This window comes from Amblyraja radiata, chromosome 2 (genome assembly GCF_010909765.2).
Source record: "Amblyraja radiata isolate CabotCenter1 chromosome 2, sAmbRad1.1.pri, whole genome shotgun sequence".
Taxonomy (NCBI): Eukaryota; Metazoa; Chordata; class Chondrichthyes; order Rajiformes; family Rajidae; genus Amblyraja; species Amblyraja radiata.
The window spans coordinates 47,606,439-47,626,248 of record NC_045957.1 but is presented as its reverse complement, the minus strand read 5'-3'; the positions used below and the strand labels follow the sequence as shown (position 1 = coordinate 47,626,248).

General features: G+C 41.8%; 1 protein-coding gene across 1 annotated transcript in view; it reads left to right on the top strand.

Moving 5' to 3' along the window:
* Positions 1–19,810, top strand: part of glcci1 (glucocorticoid induced 1) — a 183,342-nt gene that overhangs the window by 66,199 nt on the left and 97,333 nt on the right. Inside the window, exon 3 of the mRNA XM_033045825.1 lies at positions 10,329–10,418. Coding sequence (XP_032901716.1) covers positions 10,329–10,418 — 90 coding nt within the window. The remainder of the gene's footprint in view (positions 1–10,328; positions 10,419–19,810) is intronic.

Below are 19,810 nucleotides of genomic sequence, written 5' to 3'. Positions count from 1 at the left end.
TTTCCTTCGAGATATACCTGGATGTGTTCCATTTCCAATACAGAATGGCCATGGTTTTCACTACATAAATGATGCATGTCAAAATATTTCATTGTAGTAGCGAAGCAAATAAATGAAGTATCTCACCACATGAAGACATGTTATCCTTTAATAGTAACAATATCTTATAATAAATGTGGGAAAAGTCTTGCCTATTCCAATAAAGATGATTTTATGACTTTCTAACCTTTCTCTTTTCTGGAACATTTGAAAGTCCTTAGATTTCCCTCCCATCTTGTCTTCCCAACCCTCTGTGTCTTATGAACATATTTTGTTAAGACCTCTTGTGCTTGTTTCCACCTTGGCGACAACTCCAAAAATTCTGGAGGAAACTTATTTTCTTAAGGGCCTGTCCCACTAACGCGACTTTTGAGCGACTATCTGCGACCTTCAAGTTCGAGGGCACTCGCCCGAAAAACCTCGAGCCGACCGTCAGCGATGAAACCGTGAGCCGGATCTACTGTCCACACACACACACACACACACACACACACACACACACACACACACACACACACACACACACACACACACACACACACACACACACACACACACACACACACACGCGCACGCGCGCACGCACACAGACACAGACACAGACACACACACACACACACACACACACACACACACCGCAAAGGTGGGGGCCAGTGAAAGCGGGGGAGCGCTGTCTGAAATTCACAACTGCGATGACCAGGAAGGTAAAAGACGGCTGGCACAGTTACGGTAAGTCCTTTAGAGAGAGCGGAGAGGGGGGGGGAAGGAGTGGAGACTTTTTAGAAGCCAGACAACTTTTCATAAAGTTTAGCGGGCATTTAACATTACCAGTCGGTTTTCTTACCTTTTTTTCCCTCAACGAGCTTTACCTTCAACTACCTATGATTATCTTCGATTGCCTTCGATTACCTACGATAGCATTACGACCTACCTCGACTAAACCTACGAGTAAAAAATTATAGATTTTTCCCATAGCGCCCTTTTTTTACTCGCGGGCATTTTTCAGCATGTTGAAAAAAATGCCGCGACCTAGATGAGGCCTCGAGTACGCGGGGACTACTCTCGAGCATGAAGAAGAGTTACAAAGACCTCCTGGGACTTCGTGTCGACCATGCTGCGAGTATGAGTCAAGGGCAAACTCTTCTAAATTCACGAATTAGGTTGCCGCAGTGGGACAGGCCCTTTACTTTGTTTTACATATAATCCTTATCCAAATGATGGACACTTATTTCCGACAACATTGTTTGTCAATTACTTGATAATTTAACATTTTTGTCAATTACTTGAGATGACACCAGTAACAAATTAAACTTTCAGAGCATTCAGATGGACATTTTTATTTATATTAATGTACACTCTCTTTGTTCATAGTTGAACAGACCTGTCAGGTAGCAGGCCTGCCTGATCGCTGCATCCAACCACATTTGAATGTGGCTATCAGCATTTAAGCTGCACTTTTCCACTTTTATTGGGGTCTGGGTAATGCCAGCAAGGCCTACTTTGATTGCCAAACTCTTTGCCTTTAAAGCGGTAATGACTTACCGTCTTGAACTACTGCGGACATCAGGTGCAGACGCTCATAATGGCCAGCGATGATGATGGAGCAGCCAAATATCTCCAAGTCAGGATGATGTGTGACTACCCTTGTTCTCTGGTTGATTTTGTGAGGTGATGTCAGATTTATCTGCGCAAGTAAGTGTTGTACATTTTGGAGATGGTAAACCTGCAGTCACTGGGTGTTAGTCGTGGAGTGGATGAATCTTTAGGGTTGTGGATGGTGTATCAATTGCATAGGTTATTTTGCCCTGGATAACAGTGAGCGTCTTGTGTGTTGTTGGAGCTGCACTCATTTAGGCAAGTGTTTTACCCCTAGTGTGAAAATTAAGTCTATAGTTTTAAAGTTATATTTTGCAGTAGTGTGAGTATTTACTGCTAGGAGCCTGTGTTTCATTGGAAGTCCTGCTAGCTGATACTTGGCTGGTTCATTGTCACAGATTGAAGCTACCATTCACTCTGGTTACTGCCACAAGATGTCTGGGTTTTGTTCCATATAAAAGCTACAGATTTATAATTGTCAGTTTGCAGTTCTTGCAGTTCGACCTAATTCAGATGTGGTGCACCATCAACACCCTCTTCTAATGAGGTTCTGGCTTTACAGCTCATGTTCACAGAAATGTGCAAACATTTCCTCAGCATCTCCTGGGGTGGTGGTGGCATATCCGTGCTCCACTGGCTGGCTGCTGCTCTGAATAATCTGCTAGCCCACCTTCTCAAATAACGTCCAACATTCAAAGACGAGCTTGTCTAAGACTGTAGGCAGGAAAAGGACAATGCTGCAAGGATGCAATGAGTTAGATTTTGAAAGAGGAATATGGAACTATTCCATTATCATTAAAAAAAATCTTGTGCTACTATCTTCAAAGATGAATTTCCTTCACACGCTCATCCTTCACTGTGTAATCCCACGTTCACCCAACCACTATCACTCAGGTTTTATTTTCTACCTTTTTCATCGGGCAATCAAACCTTTTTATCATAAGTATGGTGATCACAGTTAGTAATTTGGAGGAAAATATCTTAGTGAGAGGTTCGAATTTGGATCGCACATGCGCAGACAGTAATAAAGGTGAAGGCACATTTTAAGGAATTTAAGGGGGAGCTGGCCCACACAAGAGAAAGGGATGGAAGAATATCCTCGTATGGTGAGATGAAGCAGCAGGGCTGGGGCCTTATGTAAAATATCATCATCGCTAAAGCCTAGTTTGGGCTGGATACACTACATTTACGGGAAAAGATTTAAGCACGAACTGCTAATAACCCCCTTGGGATTAAGCACCCAAGGAAGAATGAAAGGTGGACTGACCACAGAGATACTGCAGCTGCTACAATCTGGAAACAAAATGCAGAACTCAGGAAGAACTCGAGTTTAGTTGACGTCTGTAGAGGAAATCAGGTACAAATTGACATTTCAAGTCAAGATCCTGCATGAGAACTGAGGTAAGAGGTAAAATTGCTAGCAGTATAACAGTGGGAGATGGGGCTGTAGGGATAGAGTGCGTTAGGTGATGGGCGAAATCAGATAGGGAGGGGATGGTGAACCAGTTGGGAAGAGAGGGTGGGAAAGATAAACGCAGGGAGAAGAAAACTAGGTGGATAGGCGAGTGTGGTTGGAGAGGAACATCAGGGATGTGGGATGCCTGAAATTGGAAATTGGGTTATAAGCTATACAGGTGAGATGTTCTTCCATTTGCGTTTCACTTCTCTGATTGTGTTGGATTTGTACTCGCTCTCTGTTGCTAGACTGTTCTGTCAACCTAGCCATGAAAGTGCCATCATAGTAGATCCATGAACTGCTATTTGAGGGTGAGAGCCTACACTTTGGTACCTGTTGGGGCTTCATGCCAGGGTTGAACATTTTCAGTAAGTATTTCTTGCAGAAAAAATTAAAGAAATTACCTGAAAACTTCCAATGGTGTGTTGGCCTGGGTATCTTTGAACAGCTGCTGCAAGAGATCTCAAGGATGGAATGGACTGAATGTAAAAAAAATACTGTTTGTGGTTAAGATGTTGCATATGTGTATTCCTGGATAAATGCGAATTTATGGAATCAACCGTCATACAGCAGCCCCTTCAAATGTTCTGGTTTCCCTCCTCAATATATTTTTCAACAAACGTGATAACCTTGTGGTGGTGGCCAGAACATATACTATGTTGTGAATGTGTTTACATCAATGATTTATAAGGCAGTGGGATTACCTTTCTGTTTCATGACAGATGAACCTGAACACCCCTTTCCTTCCTGAGGTATTGTGCTCGAAACCTATTCATATTGGAGGCCAGCCAAGGCTTTTCACAACTGAAGCAGAACTTCCTCTGCTCAGATTGAGAGAACATACTGGCATTCCATTCGTATACCTGGTTACTTTCTGAATCCGTTCTCTGGCTTTCAGTGATTTGTTTACAGGGATGCCCACATTGCTTTACTCCTGTGGTACTTCTATGGGATACAATGGGCTTTGCACTTTGTTTGCTGGTCTGTGTATTTGTTTTGGCCACATCTTGCGGAGACCTTCCAGTGTAACTTTAAGTCTATGGCATCCAGCTTTGGGGATTAATAATGTCCTATTTTTTTTTAATGGATCCTAGTTAGAGATGGTGATCCTTCAACAAATTTGCTGAGGCTCCATAGCTAAACAATTAAATATGCAAATCGACACAGTTTTGCTAGCATCATGCAAATTTTAGGTTTCCTATTGAACTGGGTTACACAAGCCAAAAGCACTGGATTGACGGCTGAAGCTTATACTTCCTGGTTCACAGGAATAGCAGCCGTGTCAAGAACATTGTTTTCCTTTTAGAACGTGAGATCTGCTTCGTTGTCATTTTGAATAATTTCCATGAATAACCTGAACTACGTGCAGGGGTATTTACACACAATGTCAAAGTATAAAACAGATTAAAAATGTGATAGGTACCAGAACAACTATACAGCTCCTGTTGTCAGCAAGAACATGTAGTTAATTGTTGACATTACAAAGGAAAGCCGAGGTTTCACAAACCTGTCTCCACCACTGGCGGTGGAGAGAATCAACAGATCAAGTTCCTGGGCGTGCATCTCTCTGAACATTTATGCTGGGCCCAGCACATTGATGCAATCATAAAGAAAGCCCATCAACGCCTCTACTTCCGAGAGAAGATTAGTTATGTCGACAAATACGATCTTGTACTTCTGCAGGTGTACGGTAGAGAGCATACTGACTAGTTGCATCATAGCCTGCGTCTCCAATCCAAAAGCTCAGAAATGGAGGGTGACTTCTCCACCATCGGTGGGGGGGGGGGGGGGGGGGGGGGGAGAATCTATCGGAGTTAACACTTGATTTGTTACTCTTAATTTCCAATTTTTTTTTGTCAAAAATTGCAACAGAACCTTGATAGGTGAGGCAGGTGGGCTGAGGAATGGTTGATGGAATTTAATACAGAGAAATGTGAGGTGTTGCATTTTGGGTAGTCTAACATGGATAGCATAGGTTTAGTGGAAAATGGGCCAAATGCAGGCAGGTGGGACTAGGATAGATGGGGCAAGTTGGGGCGAAGGGCCTGTTTCCACCTGTATGAATCTGATTTCTATGATGAAATAATATGAAGGAGGATTTCGATGATTTTAGTTTCTAGTTTCCAGACTGTGGCCTGAATTTGCAATCAGCAATGGATGAACAGCACGTCATTCATTGCACTTAATACTTGTTGATAGACCATCTATTGGACTTTATACTATGGTTTGTTGTAAATTGGATGTCAACCAGCAAGGCAATTATGCTGGGATGGGGCTTAAATTAAACATGGGAAAAATCAGCAATCAAACAAAAAAATAGTTACAAATGTGCATAGTCTAAATCTGGAACTGTAAACTCTGTTATTTAATCCAATGTAAGATTATGTATAAGGCTAGTTCTTATTTTACATATATGGTATTTATATGAAAGCGAAATGTATACAAAAAGGCAGATATATTGAGTCAGGACATCAGGCAGCCCTTGTTTTCCCTCTCTCCATCCCCTCCCCTTGCCAGTTCTCCGACCAGTCTTACTGTCTTTGACTACATTTTATCTCTGTTTGCTTTGTTGTTACCTTCTCCCAACTAACAATGATCTTCATTCCATTTGTCCTGTTTTCACACCTTACACTTCCTTATCTCGACACTTCTTTATCTATGTACCTCCCACTCCCCTGACATCAGTCTGAACAAGGGTCTCGACCCGAAACATCACACTTCTTCTCTCCTGAGATGCTGCGTTACTCCAGCATTTTGTGTCTTCGATTTAAAATCAGCATCTGCAGTTCGTTCATACACATAGACTACGCAATATTTGATTGAAAAGCAATAAATCTCTGGGGTCTGGTTCCTTTGTACCTGTTGAGGAGTGGAAATTATTGGCCTCCAATGACTACAACTATCTTCCTACGTGTTTGGTAGGTATTGCAATACTAAAGAATTTCCCTGTGATTTACATTGCCAAGATCTGGAGTCAAGTGAGCCAAGTGGAACCAAAAATGATCATCAATAAGCACATTATTGCAAGGAAATATAATTGAAGAAACTTTGGGGCAAATAATTCCTGAACTTTGTTGATTTCTACATGAAGAACTACCTCTGTCTGTCCTGAACCCCTGTCTGTTGTCTTTTGAAGCTGTACAAAAATTGTATGAAGTACTTTGTTTGTACTTACTGAGCACAGTTCTAGTCAAACATATGCCTTCCAAACAAGCAGGGAATGGAGAATGTTATAAAGATTTGCAAAATTGATACTGAAACTGACGGGTTATAACTACTGTGGTAAGATTAAACAGGCTGGAGCCGTTTTCTATTGAAAGGAAGAGTGAGGAGTGACCTAAAATGTCTTTAAGATTATCAGGAGGATGGATAATGTGACAAGAAGATGTTTTTAATCAGACAGGAAACCAAAACCAGGGGCCATAAATGTGAATCCAATAAGAAAATCGGGAGAGAATTCTTTAGCCGCATGTGGAACTCGTTCTTGCAATAAGTATTGAGTCCAGTTAAGTTGCAACTGGATGAGCACACAAGGGAGGAAGTAACAGGATGATACGGTCGTAAGCTTAAATGGGAAAGGCTAGGAGATTCATGTGAAGCTAAATTTGAATATGGACCAATTCACCCGAGTGGAACTGTTTCTCTGGTGCATATTTTGTATAACTGGAGGAGAAGATAGATTTCATTAATTATGCAAAGCTGGTTGCTGGAATGTTCCAAAAAATGTTTTGGGCCAGAGCTATAAATGCTAGGCATTCATAACCAGCCTTTTCATGTGCACACCATATGTGAAAGAGCAATGTGGAGCTCATTAATATTGTTCTGGATTGCAGCATTATCAGTATATTTAGTTTAGGTTTCAATCACTTGAAAACCTGAGGGCACAACTTGTACTTCATCAGAAACGTGGCTTAACTACCTGTCTGTTTAATAAAAGGCCAATAGCCCTGGGGATTTCTCCACGTCTGACCAAAATAGCAGAACCCAAAATTGCCTCAGTGCCTGCAGAAGCCTGTTAACCAATCAGAACACAACATGCCAACTATAATTTTGGTTAGAGGCTGTGGGTTGGCATGACCAAATGAGATTTGTGTGAGAGAGAGAAGAGTTTTTATTTTCTTTCATCCTTCGAAGAGAATTGTCCAAACTGGGGTGTGTGCAGGAGAGGACTATGGCCTGGATCATTTAAAGAACTATATAACTTTATACGACTTTTTTTAGCTGTATTTGGAGTACAGCTGCTCCTCGACCTACGGTGGGGTTACGTTCCGATAAATCCATCGTAAACCAAAAATATCGCAAGTCAAAAACGCATTGCGATATATTGTGATCACGTGACCGGAAGTGGCGTGAGGCTCACTGCAGTTGCCGAGCGTTTGCCGATGGTAAAGTCGAAGTATCGAAATATTGCAAGTGGAAGCATCGTAAATCGGGGACTACCTAAATTGTGTGCAGTTGGAAAGGGTGCAGAGGTGGTTTACCAGAAAAGATGCCTCTGTTGCTAAACACTTTAATTGACCTTCCCATTCCCACACAGACCATTCTGTCCTAGGTCTCCTCCATTGTCGGAGTGAGGCTAAACGCAAATTAGGACAGCATCTCATATTTTGCTTGGGCAGCTTACAGCCCAGTGAGATGAATATTGATTGATCTCACTTCAGGTAGCCCCGGCATTTAAAAAAAAAAATCTTTTATTTATTTTTTTTTTTTTTTTTTCTCTCTCTCTCTCTCTCTCTCTCTCTCCTTTATCTCTCTCTCCTTTATCTCTCTCTCTCTCTCCTTTATCTCTCTCTCTCTCCTTTATCTCTCTCTCTCCTTTATCTCTCCACATCAATGTCTATATCTCTCGTTTCCTTTATCCCTAACCAGTCTGAAGAAGGGTCTCGAGCCGAAACGTCACCCATTCCTTCTCTCCAGAGATGCTGCCAGTCTTGCTGAGTTACTCCAGCTTTTTTTGTCCATCTTTGGTTTAAACCAGCATCTGCAGTTCCTCCCTGCACATTTTGTCTATTAGAATGTATTAGCTAGAGGGTGAAGTTCAACAAACTTGGATTGTTTTCTCTGGAGCAACAGAGGTTGCACGGAGACCTGATAGATTTATATCCAATTGCGAGGCATAGATAGAGTAGACAATCAGAGCCAGGATGGAAAAATCAAATACTAGAGGGCATAGCTTTAAGGTGAGAAGAATAAAGTGTAAAGGAGATTTGTGGGCTAGGTTTTCTTTTCACAAAGGCTGCTGAGTACCTGGAAATGCTGTCAGGATTGGTGGTTGAAGCAGATATGTTGATGACATTTATAAAGACTCTTGGATAGGCATATAGATATGGAGGGGTATGGGATATATACAGATAGATAGATAGATGTTGGTCTTTGAATCATGTTTGGTGCAATCATTGTGGGCTGCAGCATTAAAAAGGCAGAATGAGCACCTATGCTTATTGTTCTTAAGTCGTAGGAGCAGAATTTGGCCATCTAGCCCACAAAGTCTACTTTGCCATACTATCATGGCTAATCTATCTTTCCCTCTCAACCCTTTTCTCCTGCCTTCTCCCTGTAATCTTTGACACGCCTACTAATCAAGAACCTGGCAATTTCTGTTTAAAAAATACCCAACGACTTGGCCTCCATAGCCATCTGTGGCAATGAATTCCACAGATTCACCAACCTCTGGCTAAAGGAATTTCTCCTCGTCTGCTTTCAAAATGTACATCATTGTATTCTGGTCCTACACTCTCCCACTGGTGGAACCATCCTCTCCGCATCCACTCTATCCAGTCCTTTCATTATTTGCTAACTTCCAATGAGATGAAACTTCCAGTATGCTACATTTCTTGCTCTTAGCTCCCATTCCTAACTTTCTGCTACTCCCTCTTACTCCTTTTCCCTTTCTTCTTTTTCTTTCTTTCTTTCTCTCCCTTTCCTTTGCTCTAATTTTTGAACGCGTGATCAGTCTCTATCTTTCCCCTCAACTCTACGGTTTTATGAACACTGTAACCATCTGCAGCACACCTTGTCCACACTCATTTACGTAGAACTACTTGAAACAGTGTTTATGCAAGTTGGTGTTTTATAACACAACCTTCACTTGGAACATAAAGTCCTTATAAAAACAATGCCAATAGTTGCCATATTTGGAGTTAGTGCTGTTTTGAGACGTACTTTGAATCTGATTTGTACACAGCATAAATTTGTAGAATGGATTGCACGCTGCTGATAGATGCACACTGCACCTGTTTTCCTGCTGTTGGAAACCGTTCTATATAATTTTAGTTGAGATCATGTTCTTTGATCTATTCACGCAGCTACTGAGGAGGTTGAAGGCTTTATTTTCTATGCCATGCAGTTCCTCCTTCCATCTCCTTATTCCTCAGAGGAATTGGTGGTCTCACCTCTCATCTCTCCCCAATAAATATGCAGGATTTTTCTTTCATGCTCATGCATTTCTAGTATTGATCTTCAGTACCTGGATGTGCCTATATTAAATATTATAGTGACCGTGTGTTCCTTTAGAAGAGGAAAACACACCAGGAACTATATATTTGCTCATTATTGAATTTGCAGAGACAAATTATCTAATTACCATCCAATTGCAATTTCTACCCCATCCCTCCATTTTTTGATTTGGTTATTAGTGCTTTTGTGTTGACGAATGAATGAATGAATGAATGAATGAATGAATGAATGAATGAATGAATGAATGAATGAATGAATGAAAGCATCACAATCTTTAAACTTCCAACTTTGCTTTAGTTTGGAAGACAAACTAATAATGTTAATTTAACTGCCAGGTACCCTGTCAATCTGGTGAGTTTAGTTTGTGATTGATGCTGAGGAGTGTCTGTACAAGAAGGGTCTCGATCTGAAACATCACCCATTCCTTCTCGCCAGAGATGCTGCCTGTCCCGCTGAGTTACTCCAGCTTTTTGAGTCTATCTTCGGTTTAAACCAGCATCTGCAGTTCCTTCCTACACACTCTGTACATTGAGAGGAAGTTTAAAAGATAACTGTGGTTTTACAAGAAATACCTGATTTGGACACGCGTGATGTGTCCTCCTGGATTCACATATGTATTGATATAATCCTAAAAGTTGTTTAGGAAATGGAAGTTGTGGCTTTATCACTATTCATTCAGACATTCCCGTGGGCACCCACATGAGATCTGTATTGATGAGAGCATCCCAGCTGGTGGTGAGCGGAACTCTTTTTAAAATACGGTTTTGTTCTTCCCTTTCAGACTCCCAACTTTTGGTCAGATGAAGGAACAGAAAAGAAAACCACACATCAGCGCTCTGCTTCTTGGGGAAGTGCCGATCAGCTGAAAGAGGTAATAAAGTTCAAAAACACCATTGATTGAAAGCCAGACAATGTATCTTCACAGCTGGCTTAAAAAATAAATGTGCATATTTTTTTTAAGATTCTTAAAATGGGCATAGGATGTTATAAATAAGAATAGTTGGTCAAAGAAGGTTGAAATCTTTATTCCAAAGTTGTTATTTATGATCAATTAACTTTGCATTAATTGGTTACCATTTAGGGTTAAATTATCTGAATTAGAGCTTGATTAAAGCGTGTGGACAAGCCTTTTGATTGGGATATGTCTCCATTGATCCTCATCCTTATCTACGTCTCAAATACAAGGACTTTCTGTTAGGCAAAGAGCTCAGCATTGGCAAACTTGGTTAATTTTCCTGGTGTTCTTAGTGGGTGGATTTGAATCAATACTTGGTTAAATAAGGAATTTAAATTTATCAGTCTGACTAAGGATAGGACTAATGTATTATTTTATGGTACTTTATTGAGGTGCTTGTGAACATGAAATTATAGTTTGTTAGATGTCACTGAAATAATGGGGAAGAAGGAGGTTATCCTAAAGCTTCATGCAGGATTAGCAACATTTTAAATGTCTTGTTATTTACCACTCTTGGTTAAATATGTTAGCATTCCTCAGATGCTGAATTCTAGATGGACACTTCGTTGCAATAGGAAGTCCCAAAATAGATAAGGTTTCAGGTGCCGATGACCTCACCCAAACTGATTAGAGACTTGCACCATATGTGCACATCGTTCAATAGCTCCCAATGTTTAGGATTTGTTTCCTTCCATTAGAAAGTCTAAATCAATCAATCAAAGACTTTATTGTCATTCAAAAATACACCAACAAATGCAAGTCTGAACAAAATTTCATTGCATCTGGCTCACCGTGCAACATAAAATAACAAAAGGATAAAATAGATAAAAAGATAAAATAGATAATAGTGGCGGCACATTATATGGAATTCAAGAGTCTGATGACTCGAGGGAGGAAGCTGTTGCAAAACCTGGCCATTCTGCTCCTTATACTGCAATACCTTTTGCTCGAGGGCAGCAGAGTGAACAGTCCATGATGGAGATGTGTGGGGTCTTTTATAATGCTGTTGGCCTTGGACAAGCAACGTTTGCACGCAATGTCCCGGATTAAAGGAAGAGAATTCCGGATGATTTTTTTCAGCTGTTTTCACCACTCTCTGCATGGACTTCCAATCGGAAGCTTTGCAGTCCCCAAACCAGACAGAGATGCAGCTGGTCAAAATGCTCTCTATGGTGCCCCTGTGGAAAGTGGTGAGGACGGGGGGGGGGGGGGGGGGGGGGGGGGGGGGAACTCTTCTCATCCGGCGCAGAAAGTGTAAATGCTGCTGCACTCTCTTAACTAGTGATGCGATATTTTGTGACCAAGTCAGACTGTTCGTGATCTGCACCCCCAGGAACTTAGTGCTACCTACCAACTCCACATCGATGCCATTAATGTGTAGTGGTGAGTGACTGTGCCGGTTTCTCCTGAAGTCAACGATGACCTCCTTTGTTTTGTCAACATTCAGGATCAGATTGTTCGTGTTGCACCAGTCCACCAGTTGTTTCACTTCCTCCCTAGAGATACTTGCAGGGGAATGTGTGAGGAGGTTATTATTTGTCTTTAGTTTTAGCTTGAACCATGACATCTGAAGATTCAAAGTTTAATATAGTAATTGTGCTGATACTGACCAACCAACCATATAATGAATATCATCCATTCCGGAGGTTTTATTTTTCTCATGCCATTTAAACTTCACTAGGATTTCAATCACTTCAATGTAAAAGTAATTGGGAATGGGCAGCATTGGAACAAATATTTGCCCTTGGTACATATTAACTGTAATATAATAATGTATGCATGTTGGTAGGTGCAATCAAAACAAAGATTTTTTTATCATTGTTGTGTTATGAATAGCACAGAAAATATTATGTACTCTCAAGATCACATTTAATAGAATAATATTGCTTAAATATATAGTTATTGTACTTTGCATTTCGGAAAAGTCCCAGCTGAGAGGAAGACAGCAAAATACTGAAAATATTGGGGGTGAAAATGACTTCAGGACAGTTTGTTAGGAAAATGAAGGAAATTGTAACAGAATACTTATACAGCTGAATGAGTATAATTTTATGGATGAGAAATTGTGTTCAACCAATTGATTACTTCTTTGACAAAGTAACTGGCATGTTAGATAACAAGGAAGCCAATGGATGTAGCCAATTTTGTTATACAAAATTTGGTCTGTGAAGTGCCCCATAAAAGATTACAACATTAGATAAGCACCTGTGGTCTTGAACGTAATATGTTAAGTCCAGGGAGTCAGATATGGGGCTTTATGTGTGTGCCAGATATAGTGTCAGTGCAGAGGGGCTCGGAGCAAGGCCAAGTGTGCAGCCAGAGTCAAGGTCTGGAATAGTACTAGATGTGCAGTCAAAGCTGGGACAATGGGAGTGTTCAGCACTGGGAACCTAACCAGGTAAGCAGCTATGATCAGGGTAGAATAGGGGGCCAGGTGTAAGGCTGGACTCGGGTTCAGGAATGAGAGAAGGTATGCAACTGGAGTCAGGGTCAGGAATAGTATCAGGTGTGCAGTGAGACCCAGGTTGGTCAACATGGGCCAAGTGTTTGATTCTAATCTGATTTCCATACATGAATTCACTAAGATCATTCATGTACTGCACCTGTTGATCAGAGCCTGGGCTCTACTGTGGAATGTAATTAGGAATGTAATTTAGCCTAACCTTATCCATAGCTAACCCAATTTAAAGCATAAATATTGCATTCAAATGTAAGTTAAAAGACTTGCTACAGTATGCACCAGATTGCACAATTTCAAGCTGAAAAATGCAAAAGCTCCGTACCAATAGGTACCCACATCCTTTCAAAATGTAGTTGTATAATGTTGTATATCTAATTAGGAGCTGTGACCAGTGATGTGTTGCAGATATTAGTGTATGAATGAAACAAGTCACAGTGAAATTCTTTGCTTGTATACCTAAGGTACGCAAATAGTCGCCACATAAGGGTGCTGACAAAGTTACAAAGTATACATAGTATCTGCGCCAGTTCCCCTTTGTTCTCCCCCTCCTCCTCACGGCGTTCCCCCCCACGCCAGGACCTCTTGTTCCTTCCCTCGGCAGCGGTGTCCTCACTTCCACATGGTCTGTCTTGTCGTCAGTAGGCGCCCAGCTGGGTTCAGGATCGTATGTTATCTATATTAACAATTTGGATAACAATGTAGTTAATGTTGTTGGTAAATTTGCCAATGATGCCAAAATTGTCAGTCAGCAAAGAACTGCTGGAATTTTGCATAGAACATAAAGTGCTGAAGGAACTTGGCGGGTCAGGCAGCATCTGTGGAGGGAATGAATAGGCAATTTTTTGGTCAGGACAAGTTTGAAAAATTGTCCCAACCCAAAATATTAATCTATGGCAGGAATATCCATTACCTCCACAGATGCTGCCTGACCTGCTAAGTTACTCCAGCAAGGATATCCAAGTTTGGAACAGAATTTGCATCGGTTGGGAAGCTGGGCTAAGGAATGGCAAATGGAAATTAACTGACAAGTGTATGGTGTGGCACATTGGTATGTCAAACCAGGGCAGTAAAAAGAAAGCCTTTAATCGTAGCTCTCTTCCAGTCTCTATCCTCTGCCTTCTGATTACACTCTACACCACCCAGGCATGACCTACTAAAACTTGATTTTAACTGCCACGCCTGCATCCCCAAGCAGCCATGTAGGACAACCCCTCTCCCCTGTCCTGTTCCATTACAATTGAGGTCCCAATATCAGGTTTCCTCCAGAACAAGGCATCCTTTATCGCACAAGATGCCTTGGGCCTCAAATCGTTTTGCAGCTCCGGGCTATTTGCTGACCTGTCATGTCCTGTGTGTTAGTTCTGTCTTTCTAGATCAGGGCGATATGGAGGTCATTATTGCTTTTGCTCTCATTCCATTCTGGATCATGCACGATTTGACTTCCATATATTGACTTACATACATTCCTATTTGACTTCAATTGATATTTGTAAGGTGGAGATTGGCAGATTTTTGATTAGTAAAGGTGTTATGGGGTAAAGGCAGGAGAATGGGGTAGAGAGGAAAGTATAGATCAGCCACGATTGAATGGCGGAGTAGACTTGATGGGCCGAATGGCCACATTCTGTGTCATTCCACAGGTTATTGTCGGTCCTCTGCACTGTGCCTTCCATTTTACAGTGCCTTAGAACTACAGAGGAAAATATGTGAGACCAGTGGAGCTAATTAGTGGTGGTGATGGAAGATATGATTCTCTGAATGGTCCCAATGGGAAAGCCCTGAAAGGCAAGCCATTACAATGATCTCAGACTGAGAGATTTTATTCTTTGCTTCCCTGCAATACACCTGGGAATTGAATTGTTCTTGTCAATTGAGTTTTACTCGTATGATGTCACCTTAATTTTTGAAGTGTTGCTGATTTGTAAACATGTCACAACTGTTTACTGACTATATTAGATCTGTTTATCAAATGATCTCATCTTATTCCCACAATGTATGCAGCAGAGAAATATCAGAATTTGGAATAGATTATTATTGTTATTTATTTTCAAGGTGTACTTTGCATTTAATTAAATTATCATCCATTTTTTGGAATTTGCTTTTTCAACCCTGCTGCTCAAGACCCAACCCAAATTTTTGCCATTGGGACATCGCCTTTGTGCCTTTTTCTAGAGAATTCTAATCACCAAGAGTTGCAATGGGTGGAAGTAGGAGATGCGAGTTGACATGTGCATTAAAATACCACGAAAATTATAACAATATTCCCAGGATAAAGTGAAGTTAATAATATTCATTCAATATCACTGCGTTTCTGCAGATAGTTTCAAATGATCTCATTGGAGAGGGGAGGTGAGAGTGAGTGGAGGAGGGTCAGGGCTTTTACAGAAATCTGTAACGTTCCACACTCCATAGGGAGGGTCCTGGTGGAAGCCGCTGATTGGCGGAAGCAGACTAGAGGAAGCAGCTGATTGGGTGCAACCTCAGGTTAGCATTTCTGCTTTCTGGTTAAAGGTACAGTGCTTTAGTAAAGGTACAGTGAGCTAAGGGTACAGAGCTTTTTGTTTATATAATAAAGGTGCAGTTTAAAGGTCAAGAGGGAGCAGCTGTTGTGAGTCAGATACCTGCTGATTTCTCCCAGCAGTTTCTATTGTATTATACTTGTATCGGATCCAGGGGAAGGCGGGAGAATGACAGCCAGAGCAGTGTACTGTTCGGGATGTCAGATGTGGGAGGTCATGGTGTCGGATGGCCCTCCAGTCGTCCACATCTGCACCAGGTGCAGCGAGATGGGGCTCCTAAGGGACCGTATTAGGATCCTGGAGCAGCAGCTCGATGACCTCTGTCTGGTCAGGGAGAGTGAGGAGGTCATAGAGGGGAGTTATAGGGAGGTGGTCACTCCAAAACCACGGGAGAGAGACATGTGAGTCACGCTAAGGAAGGGCAAGGGGCAGAGGCAGGGACGGGTGAGTACTCCAATGTCGGTACACCTTGGAAATAAGTACTCCTGTTTGAGTACGGATGGGGGTGACAGCCTGCCCGGGGGTAGCGAGAGCGGACGGGCCTCCAGTACAGAGACCGGCCCTGTTGCTCCTGAAGGTAGGGACAAAAAGAAGAGGGCAATAGTAATTGGGGACTCTATTGTTAGGGGGTCGGATAGGCGATTCTGTGGACGCAGTCGGGAGACCAGGATGGTGGTCTGCCTCCCTGGTGCCAAGGTCTCGGACGTGTCTCAACGCTTCCAAGATATCCTGAAATCAGAGGGAGAGGAGCCTGAGGTCGTGGTACATATAGGTACCAATGACATAGGTAAAAAAAAGGAAGCGGCCCTGAAGGGAGGATTTAGGGAGTTGGGAGGAGAGTTAAGGAAAAGGACCAAAAAGGTAACAATCTCAGGATTACTGCCTGTACCACGCGACAGTGAGAGTAGGAATGGAGCGAGGTGGAGGATAAATGCGTGGCTGAAAGACTGGTGCAGAGGGCAGGGATTCAAGTTTCTGGATCATTGGGACTTCTTTTGGGGAAGGTGGGGCCTGTACAGAAAGGATGGGTTGCACTTGAACCCGAGGGGGACCAATATCCTGGCGGGGAAATTTGCAAAGGCTACTGGGGAGACTTTAAACTAGAATGGTTGGGGCGAGGGACTCAAATAGAGAAAGCTAGTAGACAGAATGGGAGGCAGGAAGCAGAAAAGGGAAGCACTCGGACACAAGAGGAGAAAGAAAAAAAAGGAAATAAACAGAGAATAAGAGGCGGGGGTTTCTTAAATGTGCATATTTTAATGCTAGGAGCATTGTAAGAAAGGTGGATGAGCTTAGAGTCTGGATAGACACCTGGAAGTATGATGTTGTGGCGATCAGTGAAACATGGTTGCAGGAGGGCTGTGATTGGAAACTAAATATTCCAGGATTTCGTTGCTTCAGGTGTGATAGAATTGGAGGGGCAAGAGGTGGAGGTGTTGCATTACTAGTCAGGGAAGATATTACAGCAGTGCTTTGGCAGGATAGATTGGAGGGCTCATCTAGGGAGGCTATTTGGGTGGAACTGAGAAGTGGGAAAGGGGTAGCAACACTTATAGGGGCGTATTATAGACCGCCAAATGGGGATCGAGAATTGGAAGAGCAAATATGTAAGGAGATATTAGTAGTAAGCACAAAGTAGTGATTGTGGGAGATTTCAACTTTCCACACATAGACTGGGAAACACATTCGGTAAATGGGCTGGATGGTTTGGAGTTTGTAAAATGTGTGCAGGATAGTTTTTTGCAGCAATACATAGAGGTACCTACTAGAGGATGGGCAGTGTTGGACCTCCTGTTAGGAAATGAGACGGGACAGGTGGCGGAGGTATGCGTTGGGGAGCACTTCGGGTCCAGTGATCACAATACCATTAGTTTCAATATAATTATGGAGAGGGTCAGAACTGGACCTAGGGTTGAGATTTTTGATTGGAGAAAGGCTAACTTTGATGAAATGCGAAATGATTTAAAAGGAGTGAACTGAGACATTTTGTTTTATGGGAAGGATGTAGAAGAGAAATGGAGGACATTTAAAGGGGAAATTTTAAGAGTACAGAATCTTTATGTTCCTGTTCGGTTGAAAGGAAACAGTAAAAATTGGAAAGAGCCCTGGTTTTCAAGGGAAATTGGACATCTTGTTCAGAAAAAGAGGGAGATCTACAATTATTATAGGCAGCATGAAGTAAATTAGGTGCTTGAGGAGTATAAGGAATGTAAAAAGAATCTTAAGAAAGAAATTAGAAAAGCTAAAAGAAGACATGAGGTTGCTTTGGCAAGTAAGGTGAAAGTAAATCCAAAGGGTTTCTACAGCTATATTAATAGCAAAAGGATAACGAGGGATAAAATTGGTCCATTGGAGAGACAGAGTGGACAGCTATCTGCAGAGCCAAAAGAGATGGGGGAGGTATTGAACAATTTATTTTCTTCGGTATTCACCAAGGAGAAGGATATTGAATTATGTGAGGTAAGGGAAACTAGTAGAGTAGCTATGGATACTATGAGTTTCAAAGTAAAAGAAGTACTGACACTTTTGAAAAATATAAAAGTGGATAAGTCTCAAGGTCTTGACAGGATATTCCCTAGGACATTGAGGGAAGTTAGTGTAGAAATAGCCGGGGCTATGACAGAAACATTTCAAATGTCATTAGAAACGGGAATAGTCCCCGAGGATTGGCGTACTGCGCATGTTGTTCCATTGTTTAAAAAGGGTTCTAAGAGTAAACCTAGCAATTATAGGCCTGTTAGTTTGACTTCAGTGATGGGCAAATTAATGGAAAAGATACTTAGAGATAATATATATAAGCATCTGGATAAACAGGGTCTGATTAGGAACAGTCAGCATGGATTTGTGCCTGGAAGGTCATGTTTGACTAATCTTCTTGAATTTTTTGAAGAGGTTACTAGGGAAATTGACGAGGGTAAAGCAGTGGATGTTGTCTATATGGACTTTAGTACGGCATTTGACAAGGTTCCTCATGGAAGGTTGGTTAAGAAGGTTCAACTGTTGGGTATAAATGCAGGAGTAGCAAGATGGATTCAACAGTGGCTGAATGGGAGAAGCCAGAGGGTAATGGTGGATGGTTGTTTGTCGGGTTGGAGGCAGGTGACTAGTGGGGTGCCTCAGGGATCGGTGTTGGGTCCTTTGTTGTTTGTCATGTACATCAATGATCTGGATGAAGGTGTGGTAAATTGGATTAGTAAGTATGCAGATGATACCAAGATAGGGGGTGTTGTGGATAATGAAGAGGATTTTCAAAGTCTACTGAGTGATTTAGGCCATTTGGAAGAATGGGCTGAAAGATGGCAGATGGAGTTTAATGCTGATAAATGTGAGGTGCTACACCTTGACAGGACAAATCAAAATAGGACGTACATGATAAATGGTAGGGAATTGAAGAATACAGTTGAACAGAGGGATTTGGGAATAACCGTGCATAGTTCCTTGAAGGTGGAATCTCATATAGATAGGGTGGTAAAGAAAGCTTTTGGTATGCTAGCCTTTATAAATCAGAGCATTGAGTATAGAAGCTGGGATGTAATGTTAAAATTGTACATGGCATTGGTGAGACCAAATCTGGAGTATGGTGTACAATTTTGGTCGCCCAATTATAGGAAGGATGTCAACAAAATAGAGAGAGTACAGAGGAGATTTACTAGAATGTTGCCTGGGTTTCAACAACTAAGTTACAGAGAAAGGTTGAATAAGTTAGGTCTTTATTCTCTGGAGCGCAGAAGGTTAAGGGGGGACTTGATAGAGGTCTTTAAAATGATGAGAGGGATAGACAGAGTTGATGTGGATCAGCTTTTCCCTTTGAGAATAGGGAAGATTCAAACAAGAGGACATGACTTCGGAATTAAGGGGCAGAAGTTTAGGGGTAACATGAGGGGGAACTTCTTTACTCAGAGAGTGGTAGCGGTGTGGAATGAGCTTACAGTAGAAGTGGTGGAGGCAGGTTTGTTGGTATCATTTAAAAATAAATTGGATAGGCAGATGGATGAGAAGGGAATGGAGGGTTATGGTATGAGTGCAGGCAGGTGGGACTAAGGGAAAAAGTTGTTCGGCACGGACTTGTAGGGCTGAGATGGCTGTTTCCGTGCTGTAATTGTTATATGTTATAGGATGAAGAAATATAATTTAACAGGACTTCTCTCACCTTCAGTTCCCCTTCTTTGGGTGGATTTATACAAGAACAAATCTGGCAGAGGATAGTCTTGGCAGTGTTTTCCTTTGAACACAGGAGTTTGCATAGGGATTTGATACTATGAACTGGCGTAAAAATGACAGTGGAGGGACAAGTAAGTGGAGTGGCAGTGCTGGGGGGAGGTGAGATA